This window comes from Cinclus cinclus, chromosome 1 (assembly GCF_963662255.1).
Source record: "Cinclus cinclus chromosome 1, bCinCin1.1, whole genome shotgun sequence".
In the NCBI taxonomy this organism is placed as follows: domain Eukaryota; kingdom Metazoa; phylum Chordata; class Aves; order Passeriformes; family Cinclidae; genus Cinclus; species Cinclus cinclus.
In genome coordinates this window covers 125,668,991-125,686,843 of record NC_085046.1, presented here as the reverse complement: position 1 = coordinate 125,686,843, position 17,853 = coordinate 125,668,991, and the positions used below count along the sequence as shown (strand labels likewise).

Sequence of the window (17,853 nt, the reverse complement as noted above, 5' to 3'; positions counted from 1 at the left end):
AGAAGAAAAGAAGCTACCTGTTGTCCAGACTTGCATAAATAAGTGAAAAAATGCTTTAGATATTATTTTACAATTTACTCATTCAAACACTAATTTTAAAACCAGTGTGAAAGATTAGCAAGAATTGCATTACTTTTAAAGTAAGTCAGGTCATAGAGGTTAACAAAAAGGAGAGGTTCTAAGCTCTTGCTGTACCTAAGAACTATGAAATAATCATGCCCAGGGAGGTTCCCAGTTACAGAACTGAAGTCTGGCAGCTATTATAAGGTTTGCTTCATAAGTGTCAATGGAGGGAAAAATCTTGCAAACTAATGAATATTGTTGGTTCATTCTTACAGCTACTACTTTGGTAGAATAAGGATTAAAAACCATCCTTGCCCAATGATAAACCCCAAGGAGGGATATTTTCAATACCTTGATACAATTGCTGAATGTCGTTTAAGGAATAAGTCAGAGGAGTAGGTTTCTCTATTTCTTGATGCCTCGATGATCAGCATAAATCAATTGCAAGTTCTTAGCTCAAATTCAAAGCTCAAAGTGAAGGCATAGAGTACTAATACATAAAGTGAAATTAAGGATAAAAAGAGACAATTTATTTGTAAAGATCCTTGCTAACAGGAGCTTAATCTACGTGGAATTAGAGATACTTGAAACTGAATTTACCTATAAACTAAACCATACCTGATTTATATCGGATGGCCCAAAGCCTATAGAATCTTAATGTCAGGTCCCAGTTATAAACTATATTTTTGTAATTTGTAGGATATCCACTCACCTAACATTTATTCTCATCAAAATTCTAGCTAAGACAGGAAAAAGCTGTATTACCTGTAAACACATTAAAAAATTAAAGGCAAATTTTATTTCCATGTTTTATAATAAGCAGAATGAGATAAGGTACAAAGTTGCAAAAACAAACCCCAAGAGAAGATCTTTTATTGTCATTCACTCAAAACTAAGAGCAGGGCTGCCAAGCAATTAAACTTTTTGAGACATCAAGTATCGTATTGTTGGTTATTTATTAATTAAATATTTTCATTTCCTGGTTAAACTACAGACAAGCTAACAACTTAAAACCTTATCTCTAAACATAAATTAAATGCTTAATATCCAGTACATAAAAGATTAGACACTGGTTTATTATAAAAAGAAAAAAAAAAACACTTTCCTGTGACTTTTTGCATGAAAAGTGGAACTGCATATGGTGTAACTGTCAAGACTAAAAATAACTTACAAATAACTTATTCTACAAGATAAAAAGAACAGGTGCTAATGATGACAAAAAAAATGTCGCTGAAATAGACTGTGCAAGAAATTTCTTTAAGGCACTAATCAGACCTAAACCTGATTAACTGTCTAATTGGCTTGATTACTGATGGCAAGAAAACACGTGCTATAAACCTGTTCACAGTAAAAGAGTCATAGAGGCTTCAGGGGAGCTGAAGAGGCAAGATGTTTAGAAAACTAAAATCAGTATTTTCTAGACCAAAATTAGCACCTGAGATAGCAGATCACAAGAATGAAGGTGCCCCTCCACCACCCAAGGCATCAAGAGGTCAGGTATGGTTTTTCTTGTCTATTATAGAGTCGTTAATATTATCTTTTTGTTTAGAAGGCATTTATGTAAGTAAATGCCAAAGGTTAGAATTTCAAATATACTTACTAAATATGGTATCAATCTTTCTTTAGAAAAATGAAATAAATATCTTTATTCTCCTCCACCCCACCATCTTTTCTTTATGAAGAAAATATAATTTTCTCCTTTTGAAAGCTCTTTCTGAATAGGGCTAACCTGAAACAGTACAGTCTTGTGAGAGGTTGTGATCAACACTGCAAATGGAGAATTAGAGATACAGGTATTGCTGCTTTTCATATGATGATATATTTTTATGCATCTTGTTTCCTTCTGGCAGGAAATGTCAGTGTGTCCTTTCTGAATATTAGAATTTCATGCAGGTATATATCAGCCTGCTTCTTGATAACCACTGGAAAGACAGTAATTTAGTTGCTTTTTAAAGAAGTCTTTTTTTTCATCTTGGTTTTGGTAATGTAAATCCTCTTGGAAAAATAAAGTAAGTTATATTAGTCTGCAGTCTATGTAGGTTTTCTTCACTGTAAAAGTTAATTAATTATTTCCTATTTAATAAATGAAATCTATTTAAACTGAAGCAAAAGGATAAGTACTCTTTTTCTCATTGTGTTTGAATTTTTATCTTTTCCCAATATTTTCCAAAGAAAATTTTTGTTTTTTCCAGCTTGACATAATCGAATTTTAAAAGACAAAATGGCCATAATTTATGGTTTCACCAAATAATTAGGGAAGCTAAAAAGGTTCTTTAGTATCAGCCTGAGCTATTAATCATTCATGCTTATTGAAACAATCAAAAACTCCTCTATTATAAGTTAATTTTAAGTAAGCAGGCATATCCATACTGTCATCCACAAAAAACGGGAAAAAATGTCTGTATTCTATAACCTTTATATGCTGCAGATCTACAGACATTGTTCATGCCTCTTTTATATTTCAGTATTCTTTTGTCAATAAAATTCTCCTTTAAATGAAGGAAACTCTTGAATGTTGACAGCTTAGTTCTGTGCAGCCTGATATCTCACTTGGCAAAGTGCTCTAACAAAACAGATATATTTAGATTTCACCAGAGACAAAGATTACTCTTTTGGCAAAATAATTTCATACATCAGCGCAACATTCAGATTGTATCACCACCATCTTACACTCTTCAAAACACTGCTAAAATGGAGGCACATGAATGGATTAGGGATTAAGACATCTCCTGCCCTGCAAGGAGATAGCATCTAAAGAGTAAAGAAGAAAGAAAAGGAAGTACATAATATCGGGTAACTGATTACTATACTAATTAATGATATTTTTTGATGATAATTTTTGTACTCATGCTATTAGGAGGGAGCCTGAAACAAAGAAAACAACCTTTACAACAAGACATCATGCAAGAACCTTGAGCATGTACAGACTTTGATTGGAATGTTAATATTCATATATATACATAGATAGATAGATATATACATAGATGTATACATAGATACATTTTTCCATATGCTGATACAGCCCAACATCCTGCTCTATGAATAAGCATGCTGCACACTAGGAAAACTCATTCTGTACGGGATAGCAAATTCTCATGGGCTTGATTAACACGATGATGTTGTTTAGTAATGTGAACTCTCCATACACATCTCACTCCTTCCAAAGACTACTCTGATAAACCTGATATGAACCAAGGCACCTTGTACCTAAACAAAGATTTGGTTGATGATCTAACCCAGCAAGTGTGGGGGGAAGTAAATTTTTGCAGTGAAAGTTGATAACATCTCAGTATTTTGTAGAGACTGAGATCTGTCATTGCGGTAAGGTAGCTCAAAATGTACCAGGTGTGTTAGCCCAGCAGAATGTTTAGGCAGAATCAGAATCATGACTAACTCAGAGATGCACACTGGTTTGTGAGAGACAGCACTGAACGAGTCAGCTCTGCAAACAGGCAGCAGCAGAACTCTAAGCTAAGCAACTGGGTTTGCACCCAGGATGTGAAGACAGCAGTTTTTGATTTCAGTATTCATCACAACTCCTTTGGCAAATCCATCTGGAAATACACAGAACACCCAGGAACAATGGTCAGTGTGTGGCAGCTTAACCAAATTCCTACAGAAATGTTGCAGACATCTGACCACCCTTACCATTCTCAACAATGACAATCTACAGTTTCTAATCTAGGGTGGGTTTTCTTTTTTTTTTTAAGGATGAAAATAAAACAACAAATGAACCAAAGAAAGCAGAGGCCAATAACAAAGCAGAGCCTGTACCAAAGCAACAAGGTCAGTAATAAGCCATTTATGAGTTTTGAAAGATTATCTGGACACACTATATGTGTAATCTATAGAATTGTAAATAAAACTGTTGTTCTTCCTAGTGCTGTGTCAGGAGCTCGTATTTTTTATTTGTGGAAGAAATTAAGAGTTCTGAATTGCCATTGACCCCAGGCCAATGATTTGTTACAAGTGTAGGAACAGTATCCAACAACAACAAAAGGTAACAAGCTTTCAAGCACACAGTGTCTTCATGTGCTTACCCCCTCTGATCAACTAGTTCAGGAAGTTCTATTTCTTCTTACTGAAATTTGACTTCTTAGAAATCATGAAATAAAGGTATTTAGTAGCCTAAGGGAGTTTGGAGGGGGGGAGGGGGAACAACAACATGTTTTTAATGTTTCTTTTAGCAATACTTCTCGTATGTACCACAAAAGACAAGACAGATTTTAAACAATCTGATATTCAAATATTTCACTGAACAACCATTCCAAACTTAAAAAAAAAATTTAAAAAAAATTTAAAATGCATTCCTAACAAGAAAATATTTTCTTAAAAAATTTTAAAAATAAATTATGTTAAAAATATTTGACATCCCCATTCAGGAGTTATTCAGTACCGGTACACAGAACCATAGAACTCAGGGCAGTAAAAGAAGGTGATTTTTTTTTGCCTCAGCAGCTGGTTTCTGAAAACAGAGGCAGCTGGTCATGGCTATCCTGGCCCCCTCTTTCCCCACCTCCAGTAGCCAAGCCTGTTTTGTGCATACCAGAGCATAAATGACTTACACCATTATCAAAATAAAGGCTCAGGATGGGTGAAGCAATAACTACTGCTGGCCCATATCCTCTCCTCCATCCCTCCCTCACAGCATGAATGGTGCAGCCTCTTCCTTTTCCATCCTCCACTTCTGGAGAAAAACAGAGTCCAGTTTCCCTGTCACCTCCTTTTCCTTTAGAGAGCAGTTCATGTTCATTTCAGCAGCAAAGCAAAGACTGAGGAATCTCCAGCTTCCTGTGTTTCAAAACAAACAAATAAACAAAAAACAAAACAAAACAAAAAAACTAAGAAGAGGGGAAGAACTAGAAAAACATTATAAGGAAACTTTCATAATCCTTACTTGTGTTTGTGTAATCATAGCAAGTGTCACAATTTCTTTCTTCGTATAACGAAACTTTAAGCAAAGTCCATATAATGTAATTTTCTTGTTACATAATGGCTGTAGCATGAAATCAAGGGAAAACAAAGTCTGATATGAATTAACTGTAACAACAATGAAAAAAAAACAAATTTGATATTTGGCTTTTTAAAAATACTCGGTCACAGATACTGCCCCATGACACAATGGAGTATCAGTACAGAAATTCTTTTTGTTTCCATTAAAAACGTAATCTAATTTTACAGATAAATATTACTCATTAAGATATATTTTGGGATAATAAACTACTTTCTTCCCTTCTAAAATATAAGTGGTGGTATAGAAGCAACTACGCCATTAGTTACTTCAGGAAATTATAATAACACTGGTTCCATGTTTTTTGAGGGTATTTTTGAATCTATAATTTTTTGTAAGGTACTTCAAGTCTCAAATTCAAACAGCTGCAAGACACTGGGGATATCAATGAGTTAGATAGACAATGGCTGTACAAGCCAGAAAATTTGCAGGGGGACCACCTCAGGAGAAGCTTATGAATTTCACCACCCTGGATGTAAGTCCCTATCACCTGAGCTACATAAGGAACTTACGTATCTCAGGACAGAAATGGAGGCTGGTCTAAAGCAGTTCACAGGAGGGTCCAGGTAAAACTTCTGCAAAATTTAGTGAACTTTTTGTAAGACCTAAAATTGTATCTTCTGGAAGAAGAAAATGAGAATTTGTGCGGGTAAGCAGGGGACAAGAAACTAGAGAAAGCATTTTATGCTGCATGTACAAATTTAGAGAGAAATATTAAAAGAATAACTAGGGCTCAAACAACATTTGTTAAGGCAGATCAGCTAAGTGGAGAACTTCAAGTGTGTTAAGAGAAAAGTCTTTCCAAGGCCTCTTGTTACTTTCTCTGGCATAATCAAAATAAAATAGACCAGTAAAACCCTTACTCATAGTACCAGTTTGCAGCTCCATAGTACTAAATACAAATCAACAGACTGAGTAGAGCTTATCTTCACCCCCCTTCTTTTCATATGACCAAAACCAGTCCTTACCTTCTCCTTTTCTCCAGGTACTTCACAAAGCAGCACAATGTTTTTAGCACACATGAGAATCCAGCAGGAGGTATCATTGGAGCCTGTTTGATTAAAACTTGGCCACTTAGGTCAGTCAGGAGCACCTGGTACTTTTGGCTTCTTTGTTGGCTACTCATTGCCTTATCTCCATCTCCTCAGTTGCCTTCTCTCTCACTAGCTTGCTTTGTGATTTATTCTCTGCATAATTAGTTCACTCTGTAATTAATTCTCTGGGCTTAGTCAGTTTGTTCCATAATGGATTAATTTTACATTTATTCCCTGCTTTATTTTTGTGTACTTAACAAAGTGTGATTCACCTAATGACAGATTCTCTGTGATATTGAATTCAATTGCTGTAATTTCTTTGCATGTTTGTCACCTCCCATATATGTATGGCTATACATATTCTTCCCTTGTTTTACTCACTGCTGTTCAATAGCTCTGTTGATGGTTATGCTCTTTAGAGGGACACATCCAGCCTCCACCTGCTAGCTAGTGACTCCATTATCATTCTCTGTTTTATAATTTCTTTTGTCCTCCTGACAGATAATTCCAGTTTGATTCTTTCCAGCTACATTTTAGTATTTCTCTGAAGTCTGTCCCTATCTTTACACTTTTCCCTTACTAGAAACTAGTCTGTTTCCAATATTCTGGGTTTTGGTCTCCTACTAAATCAACAAGTGTCTCAAAGATGTTTTCCAGAATGACAGACACATTTATTCAGGTTTTACTAAAGTGCATATTGACATTGTTTTGTTCTTGATAGGATTTGAGTGCGAAAGCTAAAGTAAACCTACCATAAGTGTTTCTGCACATGCTGCAATTGCACCTCTACATCATAAAGTAGACAGAACATCCCTTCTGGGACATTGCCATGTTAATGTTCAGTGATATTTAGTATATTCAGAGCCTAGATGATTTGGAAAATATCCCAAGTAAGCAGTGCAGCACCACAGAGGAGGGGTTGCTCAAAAAGGAATTTCAGTCCACTCCAGACTTCTGTTCAGGTACTTGAGGAACAGTCCTTTTCCACTAAGAAAAAAAGCAAAAGAAGAAGCTGTTGATAGCTGCCCTCTCTGCCAACCTGTTATACCTTGCTTCTTTTATAAAAAGAGTGTTCAAACCTACATCTCTCACACTCCTGTAGAGTTGCCTAACTACCTCTGTAAAACCTGGACTAGAGAGGAATGGGAGGAAGTTCCACGGCCTTTCTAGCCCTTTGGCCATCGTGCAGAAAAGAATGCAAAACCCTGTAGAATCCAAGAAGTTAGAATGCAACATGGAGCATGTAACTGACTTAAACATGGATCATTGAATTAACATAGAAGTTAGTCAAAACAGTAATTATGCAGGAGGGATTAAGGACTTTTATTTCAGTATGTATTTATATTATATTATATTATAATTTTTGAGTCTTTTAAAAAGGGGGAAAAAATCTTCCCAACAGATATTTGATCCTATCTCAAATAAATAAGGCCCAGAGCCAAGAGAGGAGTCTTTATCACAAGCTGTTATACAGAATATGGTCCTTCTCTCTTCCAGGAGAGTTAAATAAAGCAGATGCATCTATTGAGGGTACCAAAATCCAATGCTGTAAAACCTTGGCTATTTCTGGTTAACTAGGTACCAACTAACTCTGCATGGACTACAACTGAGTAAAACTCTGAGAAGGGTGATTTGAATTACATGTGAATTTTTGCAGCTAAAACCTCTGTTTGGCCTGCTATGGTTTTATCTTAAGTTGCTCTTTAGCGGGTTTACAAAACCTGTCCCTTAGCACCAGGAAATCCAGAGTTAAATAAGTGGTTTTTATTTCAAAAAATACAAATGAAGTATATTATTTTATAAGCTGCAGCCCAATGGACTAAACCTGCCAATCCAAAGAGACTTTGAAATACTCTTATCCCTTGTCTCCTTATCCCTTATGCTTATCACTGACACTCAGAATACAGGCAGCTATTATTCCCATAAAATATTTTTTTTAAGATTACCAAGGACTTGCATATGTTTAATCAGCTTGCTTCCACTCCTGCTGATGTGAAGTCTTTTAACTCGTCTCAGATCTTCATTTTTCACATAAGTGGCAGATCTAAATGCTAGGGAAACAAACAAAACTTCTCCATACAATCTTCCTTTCTTTATAGAAAATAAATAATACTTTGTTAGCCACTGATGTTGAGGGTTGAGTTAAGATGGACCTACTTGCTGATTGTTTTATTTCACCCCTGCTGATTTCTGAACTTTTTTCCCCACACATCACATTTGTTCAAGAAATGTTGCTTGCAAATCACAAAGGTGTGCCTTTTGTAACGTCAGACCTGAAGTCTTTTCTTTCCTTCAACCATAAGTTTCCTGTGTTTTTATTTTTTCTTGAGATCTTTGTACCCTATAGCCATTTTTTAGATATTTTGGATAGCTCAAGAACATCACTGTGAGGCAAGGAAAATCAGGCATATTACTAATTATGTCAGAAGTATCACATGGAGTTTGCATAGTGGTTCTCTTATTCCCATTCCACTACTCCAAATGTAAAATCAGTCTTTACTCCAGCTATTCAAGGGAACCTCCTCTCTATGTTACTTTGCAGGCAATACCACTCAAAGGCCAAATTGAGACTTCTAACATATTTTGAAATGCTTAATGACTTGGAAAAAGAAGAAATGTCCCCAAAAATTCACTGATTTTAAGTGCTTGAAATTATGTTTCTAAGGCATATATGTCACTGCTAAAAAGAGCAGATTACTCAAACATTAGTAACTCTGCCTCCTACGAGTGACTTTATACAACTTTTACTGTTTCAAACAATGCTGTCCACCCTCAAGTGTTTCCATGCACCACTAAAATTGGCAAGTGTATATTGTATATTAACTAAATTAATTTTATCACATATGCATGTTGTAGTTTAAGCCCAGCCAGCAACCAAGCCCCACACAGCCTCTCCCTAACTCCCTGACCAGCAGAATCAGAGAGAGAATTGGAAGGATAAAAGCTAGAAAACTTGTGGGTTGAGATATTTTATCAGTTTATTAGGGAAGGCAAAAGCCATGCACACAAGCAAAGCAAAATTAATTCCCATTGACAGGTAGTGTTCAGCGATGTCCAGGAAAGCAGGGTTCCAATCACGTGCAACAGTTACTTGGGAAGATAGACACCATCACTCCAAACTTCCTTCCTACTTCTTTCCCCCACTTCATCTACTGAGCATGGTCAGTCTATAAAGTGCCATATGGCCTGGAGTATCCCTTTGGTCAGTAAGGGTCAGCTATTCCAGCTATGTCTTTCCCAGACTTCCATGCATCCCCAGTCTCCTCACCAGTGTGGCAGTATGAAAAGCAGAAAAGGCCTTGGGTCTGTGTCAGTCCTGCTCAGCAATAACAAAAACATCTCGATATTATCAACTCTGTGTTCAGCACAAATCCAAACAGCCCTAGCACCAGCCACTGTGAAAAAAATTAACTCTGTCTCAGCTGAAACCAGCACAGAGCACAAACATCAAGCTACACACAGTTTTCCAGCAACCATCAAATATAAATTCAACAGAGAAAAAAATATAAACTATTCCTTTGTCTTTTTGTCTACCATGGCTAATTCCCTTCTGTGTTTCTGCCAAGTTTTGGAAAATAGGTCAAGAGAGTTCAGGCCAATTAGATTTGCAGGATTATTTTTCATTACTGAAGGAACAAAATAGAACAACATTAAATGTTCTTTAAATCTACATTGTTTACATTAATCCTGGTAATAAACATCAGAAATTAGTGATAACATTTACAACTGCATTATATATATAGCAATTCAATTAATGATAATTAGAACTTCATTATCATTGTGCAATCATATAGCAGTTTTTAAGCATTAGTGTATTTTAAAATTACTACATTTTTGTAAAAGTCACTAAGAAGTTAGCAGTAGTAGGAAGTGTTTGACCATGTATATTTAATTAATATAAAACAGACATTATATGTGGTTGTTCTGATGGAAATACTGCTTCCGCCGAAGAAAAATAAGATAAAAGTGAGTCAATGTTTTGTGAATCACCCTATAAAACAATATACTGTGGATTCACAATTAAATAATGTTGTGTCAGTTGATGATTAAGTTGAACTAAAATGTGCTTTTGGACAGACAAAAGAAGAAGCAGCCCAGGAAACAATTTGCTTTTTATATTAGTAACTGCTAGGCATGGCAAGTTCTACTTTTATGTATATCCAACCAGTAAAGACTGGAGAGGAGGCATAGATGTGATACTGGTCAGACTGCAAGTGCAAGGCAGTGGAGCTGGCTGGGAATTCTAGGAAAGAATTTCTTCCTTTCCTGGAGTATTGCAAAGCAAAAGCACTTTTTCTGTTCCGCACTCAGACTGCTACTATCCAGATGCTGACATTTATTAATATTTCATATCTAAAAATTTATCTAAGAGAGGTAAACAAATAGGTCTTATAAACTGCATCTTGTTCCTTGCTCCTTCGGGTCCTATGCAGATCACTGCTATGATGAGGTTTCAGTGGGCCTCTAAGTTTAATCAGATGTATTTAGAGAGATTCCACTAAGCAGTGCTTTTCTCACAAAATAATGCTTCCACATTTGTCACTTTCCACTTCCATCTTAGAACAGAACTAGCAACACCTATCCCAATATAGTTTTAAAATACATTATCCTTACAGGAAGGCCAAATAGCTGGGACATGTAGACACCAGTGGGCTACATTCCTAAACTGCCAATACTAATGACAAAAGACCATGCCATTTGCTTCCAACTCTGCAGACTTTCTACTTAGATGACTTTGAAAAAGTTACTAGTAACAGAAATTAAGAAATAGACTAGACAAAGTACAACATACATCCATAATAATATATTTCAATCATAATTTACTCTACAAAGAACAGTGCTGTCATGGCAGCTGAAGCAACAACATCTTTGATGGAGTACAAACACTGAAGTACAGCTAATTTTATTAGCATTTCTATTCATAAGAAAAGTAGCTACTTTTTACTTTTCTTCCTGAATTTCACAAGGCATTTCTGGACAGATGTATCTGTCCTCTACCTTGCTGCATGACTTCTCATCCCTCATAAATACAGAAGAGCTCTGAATTGACCATTTCTGAGCTGGCTACTGTTGAATCTAGTTAAATAAAAGAAGTGTAAAATACATATTCTAAAATGTGTACTTATCATAAACATGCTGTGTGCACTTGACACTGAAATATATTTATGCAGGATATTGTTCAAAGGTCAGGTTCCAGAAGTTGTGTCTTTTAGTTCTTATCTACTGAAGAAATAATGTCAGACAGACAGTTATTCCTTCAAAGGTATTATTAAAACCCTTTTAAATTAATTTTTAAAAATTAAAACCTTTTTTCTAGATACAGAATCAGCAAAAGCACCTGAGCCTTTAAAACCTGAAAACTCAACTGAACCAGCTAAGACAACCCAACAGGAAGAGCATGAACTCAAAGATGGGAAAGAAGATGCTAAGTGAGTAAATTCAATTAAAAAATTTGAAGATTCTGACTGGCATCCTGACTTAACATTTCTGTGTGCCATATATTAATTCTTTAAAAGTCCCTCCTGTAAGGATCTGAAGAGCTTTATTTCAATTTCAAGGTAGCATATATATAAGGCATTCATTTATTACATGCTTTTGATTGTTTATTGCGTGCACATCATCCTAAATTGCAGGAACGAGGAAAAGGATTTGCTCAACTACAGTTATATGCTAATTTTAGCAGTGCTGCTGCTCAATTATTACTATATCTTAGCAAAGATATATGCTGCCTTGGACCTAGAACATTTGTCACATCATTCTGACTTGAAACTTTTTACCCCGTGTTTTTTTCTTTTTTTGAGTTAAATTAGCATTAGCCATTAAATTAGCATTAGCCTCCACAATAAGAAGATTAGTACTATCTCTGCCTGAGAAGACATAAATAAATGAAACAGTATTGTTCCTTCAGGGGAAAACCTAGGGTCATTCAACCTTTGTAAAAACTGCGGTGACTGTTTTGTGAAAATGGAAATAAATTTAAGTCTGGAAAAAAATAAACTTGGAATAGTCCACAGTAATTTCAGAAGCAGAGATTCACAGTTTAATGGAACCATAGAATTCTTTGGGTTGGAAGGGACCTTTAAATGTCCAACCTTTAAGTCCAACCAAGTCCAACCCCTCTGCAACGAGCAGGGACAGCTATAAGTGGATCAAGTTGCTCAAAGCCCCATCCCAGCTGACCTTGAATATTTCCAGGCATGGGGCATCCACCAGATCTCTGCATAATATTTGCCAGTGTTCCACCACTAATTAAAAAATCCTAATTTAAATCCACCTGCTCAAAGTTTAAAACCATTAAACATTGTCACGTCACAACCCCTGCTAAAATGTTTGCCCTCATCTTTCTTATAGGCCCCCTTTCAATACTAAAAGGACACCAGTAAGGTCTCCCTGAACCCTTCTCTTCACCAGGCTGAAAAACCTCAATTTTCTCAGCCTTTTCTCATAGGAGAGGTGCCCTAGACCTCTGATCATATTTTTGGCTCTCCTTTAGGCCTGCAGACATCACCACCCAGCTTGGTGTCACCTGCAAACTTGCTGGGTGTGCCCTTGATGCCCCTGTCTGTGTCACTGTGGAAAATAAAGACAAAAGAGTTCAGTTTGAAAGGTTCCTCAGAAGGAATGAGGTCCAAACTCCTGATGAAAATATTTAGAGGTTAGACCCAATTCCCAGGTTAGATCAAGGCACCCAAAACTTTTTTCAGTATAATTGTGAATCTATATCAACAAGAATGGAGTTTCCATAGTTTCTCTGGGCAATCTAGTCCACACTATGACCACCCTTATTGTGAAAATTAAATTGAATTAATTTTTCCTCTGCTTTAACTTCCTTATTTTGCCTCTCATACTCTTGCTGTGCACCTCTGGTGCTCTACCTAAATCAGAATGTAGCTCGCCTCTCATTGTAGTTAGCCCTCATTACTTGCAAGAACACAGTGTGGATCCATGTTCAATTTGTTGTCCACCAGGAACCCCAGATCCTTTAATGCAGAGCTGTTATCTAGTCAGTCTTTACTCTCACATGGCCTATTTCTATGCATCATGAACTTTCTGCCCTTTGAGATCACTTTGAGTGGAGAAAAACAGATACACTCAATACAAACCAGGGTAGAACCTCCTCCTACTTGTCTTTGCCTTCTATTGTTTTGATTATCCTAATGAAACAAAGAAAAGGTCTTTCCCTGACATGGAGTTAATTTATAGAGATGATTAGCTATTTCCTCCCCTTTACTAAGACAAACTGTGTATCTGGAATTAATCAAGCAAAATGCTACTGTACATGCCTCTATAAAATAATAGATGCAATTAAAAATAACTCTGACTAGAAAGAATGGAAAAGTTATAAATAATTTAGTCACTTCAAAGTGAATCAGTAGGTCAAAAATGCAGACTTAGATAAGAGTCTCCTTTTTTGTCATCATGCAATATGTTATTCAATGCTTACAATTTCACTGGTAAATCTTGTAACCATGGTCAATATAATAGCCATGTTCTTATGAAACAAAAGGGCATGTTGCTTATTAGTAGAAACAAAGTCTGTCTGTTAAAAGGAAATTAAAAATATTTACATTAAACATTGCTTTCTCAGAGGTGTTCTGACTCAGTGTCATGTGTATCCAGATATACCTAGTCAGTCTAATTTGAGCAGCAGCTTCTAAAAATGCAGTGAAAATTTGGTATATTCTACTGCCAAAACAGTTGCCCACTGCAGTAGAGTCTGGAAGTCATGGAACTAATGTCATTGTACTGGCATGAAACTAAACTAAGCAGATCTGCTGTATGACTATCAGAGCTGAAGGGAGAATGATTTACAAAACATGCATTTGAGAAAATTTAATTCATTGCTTCTTAAGGTTCATGGAAATGTACTTTGACACCATTCCTCATCAAGGTTACTGTCTTATTGAGTCTATGTGTTCAAATTTGCTCACTAGAATATTTTTAGGGAAATCAACTGCCTTTATCACCATGAGAAAAGCTGAGAATTTGAGTCAAATAGATATATGTGATCTACAAAACTAGCAGTGAATGAAACATGCTCAAACCACTGTCTAGCACTGAGGCCAACCAGAACAAGACCAAATGCCTCCTGAAGAGTTTGGTCATCGATAACTGATTTCTAGTTATTTCCATACTTGGGAGTTTTTTGTAAAAGTGTTAGTTTTATTACTCAAAGCCACATCAAGGACTGTTAGGACAGTCAGGATAGTCAACTAAGAGTCCCATGGTCCAAGAGTTTTCTCTGTCACTGTTTAATCCATATTTGGATACTGCTCAAATAGATATTAGTAACAAGTGCTATCCCTTGGGCAGCACCAAACTGTGTGGTGCAGTCGACAAACTGGAGGGAATGAATGTCATCCATTCCTTGACAGGCTTGAGAGGTGGGCCTAAAAAAACCTCAAGGGGTTCAAAAAGAACAAGTGCAATGTTCTCCACATGGGTCACGCTAATCACCAGCACCCGTACAGCCTGCATGATGAACAGATTGAGAGCAGACCTGCAGAGAAGGACTTGGAGATATATTGGTGAATGAAAAATTAGCCATGGGATGGCAATGTGTGCTCAGAACTCAGAGAGCCAGCTATATCCTGGGCTGCATCAAGAAAAGTGTGGCCAGCAGGTCGAGGGAGGTGATTCACCCTTGTCTACTCCACTCTGCTGAGATTCCACCAGAAGTGCTGCATCCAGCTCTGGAGCCTTCAGTACAAGAAAGACATTGACCTGGTCCAGAGACAGACACAAAAAAAGTCAGAGAGGTGGAGCACCTCTCCTATGAGGTGAGAATTAGAGAATTGTGATTGTTCTTGCAGTTCTTCAAGGGGCAATGATTTTAAGGAGGACAGATTTAGACTAGATATGAGGATGATTTTTTTTTTGTGATGAGAGTAGTGAGACACTGGTTTGTCAGAGGAGTTGTGGATGCCCCATTGTTGGAAGTTTTTCAAGGTCAGGCTGGACATGACTCTGAGTGCTTGATCTAGTGGACAATGTCCCTACCCAAAGCAGATGGCATAGACTAAATGATCTTTAAAGGTCGCTTGGAAATCAAACAATCCTATGATTCTATGGCATTCTTATGGAAATCAAGATTGGCAAAATACTGTTAGAATTTTCTGAACTGGAATTTCAGACTTTGCCCAGATAGATTTCAGAGTGCATCAAGGGCTCACTGAGAGGAGATGGAAGCCAAGACAACCCCAGTACAAGCAGTGTCCTTACCAGCAAGGTTCAGCCCCACAGGGTCTGAAAACAGCAAGCAGAGCAATGTCCTAGCAACAGGCTCCATCAACAAGGCAAAGTGATAGACCAGGGTTAGAGTCCACCCAAGGAGTCCAGTCAGGAGCAAAGACGGGGTCAGAGACAGGGCTGGAGACAAGGCTACAAGACAAAAGTGTCTAGGAGAGAGCACCAGAGACAGAACTGCGGGTACCCACACCTAGACACAGCTCAGATAGTGACCAAGGCCTGACCTGAAGTGGACAGCAAAGACCCACGTGCATAGTGTGTGGGTGGAAGTCCTGCTGAAAGCCCCAGGACAATTAATTTATGTAGACTATTTTCTTATGCTAATTATCTTTCAAGAGTCAAAGTTTAATCAAAAGTCACCTGATTTGCAAGAAATCATTAGTGTGCCCACTACAATTGACACTGCATAATATGCATAATGAAATAAGGTTCATGGATATACATTTTTCCACAAATCGTATACATCCAGAGCTCATCAGCTTTCATGGAAATGCTAATAGAAAAGTTTTCACCTTATCTGCTTTTACTGTGACATTTAATTTTTTTTAATGCATCTGTGCAAGCTCAGATACATAGAATAAGGAAGAGGGAAGGATGACAATTTTAGTGTTTGGAACAGCACATCTTTTAATTTCCTCTAAGAGAGCAGGGATTTTTTTTTTTTTTTTGCTTGTTAAGTGAATGAAAATGTTGACAAATACTGCACTTGTTCCTATAAGTTCCCACAGAAATTTGTCCACAAAAAAAAAAAGAAAAGAAAAAAAGAAAAGGAAAGGAAAGGAAAACAATGTGCTTTTCCTTCTCATGTCCTCATTTTTTAAAATACTCCAGTACATGGTGATGGATATTAGTAAAGAGTAGAGAGAGACAGCACTGCTCTCAGCCACCTGAACACTAAGTCTGAAAGAAGGAACCCACAAGAATGGGTGATGTACCAAGCACTGAATTACAACCTATCACTGAAACATTTAATATCTGTTTCCTAATGTCTTGAATAGAATTGCACACAAATTGGTTCTGTCTGCCAATACATTTTTTCTCCCCTCTGTCTTTATTGATAATGTAACAAAGCAACGGGTAATTTTCATTAATAGCAATTTGCTGAGCAATAATAACCTCTGGAAGGGTGGGCTAAGACTACCCTGTCTCTTCAGAGCAGACATAAGGGAGCAGAACATTCAGCACCTCATTTGCACTCTAATAAAAGACAGGGGAGTCTTATTAACAAGAAACTAGCACAAAGCTTCAAGGTATGAGACAAAGAAGTAGTATCAAGTCCTGCAAAAGACAGAGTACAAAAAAGGTAAACAAAGCATCTGAGAGTATAGATCAGAGAAAGTGGAGGGACATAAAGAGCTTCTATGATCTAAGACCTCTTCTCTCCGCTGTGTCTTTTAAAAGCCTTTAAACCCTGTCGAATTTGTAAGAGTATTCTTCCCAGATTTTGGTAATCTTCTCAGATTACCCAAGGATTACAATGTACTATTTATACTAAGGCAGTATGCTGAAACCCTAGTCATGAACCCTGCTGGGTAAAATACTGCATAAAATAATAATCCATATTTGGAGGCTAAATATTCAAGACCACAGAAAGGAGAAAAATTGCAGTAGGTAACTGGGACTTCCTATGCTTTTAGATTTCATCTCAAAATTTTACACATTCTCAGTTATGTTTAGAGAGGAACAAAACCTTATATCTGATATGTCACCTTCAGAATCTAGCTATTACAAACAAAATATATAAAAAAATTAAAATGCATTAAAGAAATTTTTAATAAAATATTAAATGTATTAAAAATAGCATTCCCACACAGAAAGTGTGCTCATCTGATTCTCAAATGCAGAAACACAGCTTTCAACGTTTAAAAAAAAAAAATGAACTTAAATACTCCAAACTTCCATATGATCATGGATGGTTCAGGCAAATTGAACTTCATGCTTGTGGTTTGCCTTCCTCATAGCCACATCCTATTACTTAATAGACTCTACCAGTCCTTCTATAAAGAAGATCTTTTTCTTCTTTAATTTGGCTAATAGCAGGAAAAGAAAACAAAACAAAGATTAAGAGGCAATTTGCTATGTGGTGCATAGCCAGGTTAATAAAGAGAACTCCTGCTGGTAGCATGTTCTTAGTGAGTAATGCACTTCATTTACCTCAATAACCTCAAACAAGAAAATTACTGTGCTTATTAGTGCTTGCCATCCACTAGTTACAACACATCAATTCACCAAGTAGATGCACCTTAGAGAAACTGTGTCCTATCACAAGTATAAAATCTCAGGGCATTAGTGCTGAGAAACAGACTCAGTATCAACCCTCTGCAGAGTCTCTAGAAATCCTTGATTACTGTAGGAGCACCAGGGATGTACGACAATGACACTCATGGCAATAAACTCCAATCAAATTTAGATGAAGTAAAACAAGGCCAATGCTGTGCCTTACGAAAAATTCTGGTTTAAACTCAGTTACAAGTACATTTTATGGAGAGGCTAATG

The 17,853-nt window shown here is 36.7% G+C and overlaps 1 protein-coding gene across 1 annotated transcript in view; it reads left to right on the top strand.

The window, feature by feature from the left end:
• Positions 1 to 1,047: 1,047 nt before the first annotated feature.
• Positions 1,048 to 17,853, top strand: part of CNGB3 (cyclic nucleotide gated channel subunit beta 3) — a 55,746-nt gene continuing 38,940 nt past the window's right edge. The window contains exons 1-3 of the mRNA XM_062514729.1: positions 1,048 to 1,560; positions 3,774 to 3,849; positions 11,426 to 11,537. Of these exons, the coding sequence (XP_062370713.1) occupies positions 1,453 to 1,560; positions 3,774 to 3,849; positions 11,426 to 11,537 (296 nt within the window). The 5' untranslated portion in view covers positions 1,048 to 1,452. The remainder of the gene's footprint in view (positions 1,561 to 3,773; positions 3,850 to 11,425; positions 11,538 to 17,853) is intronic.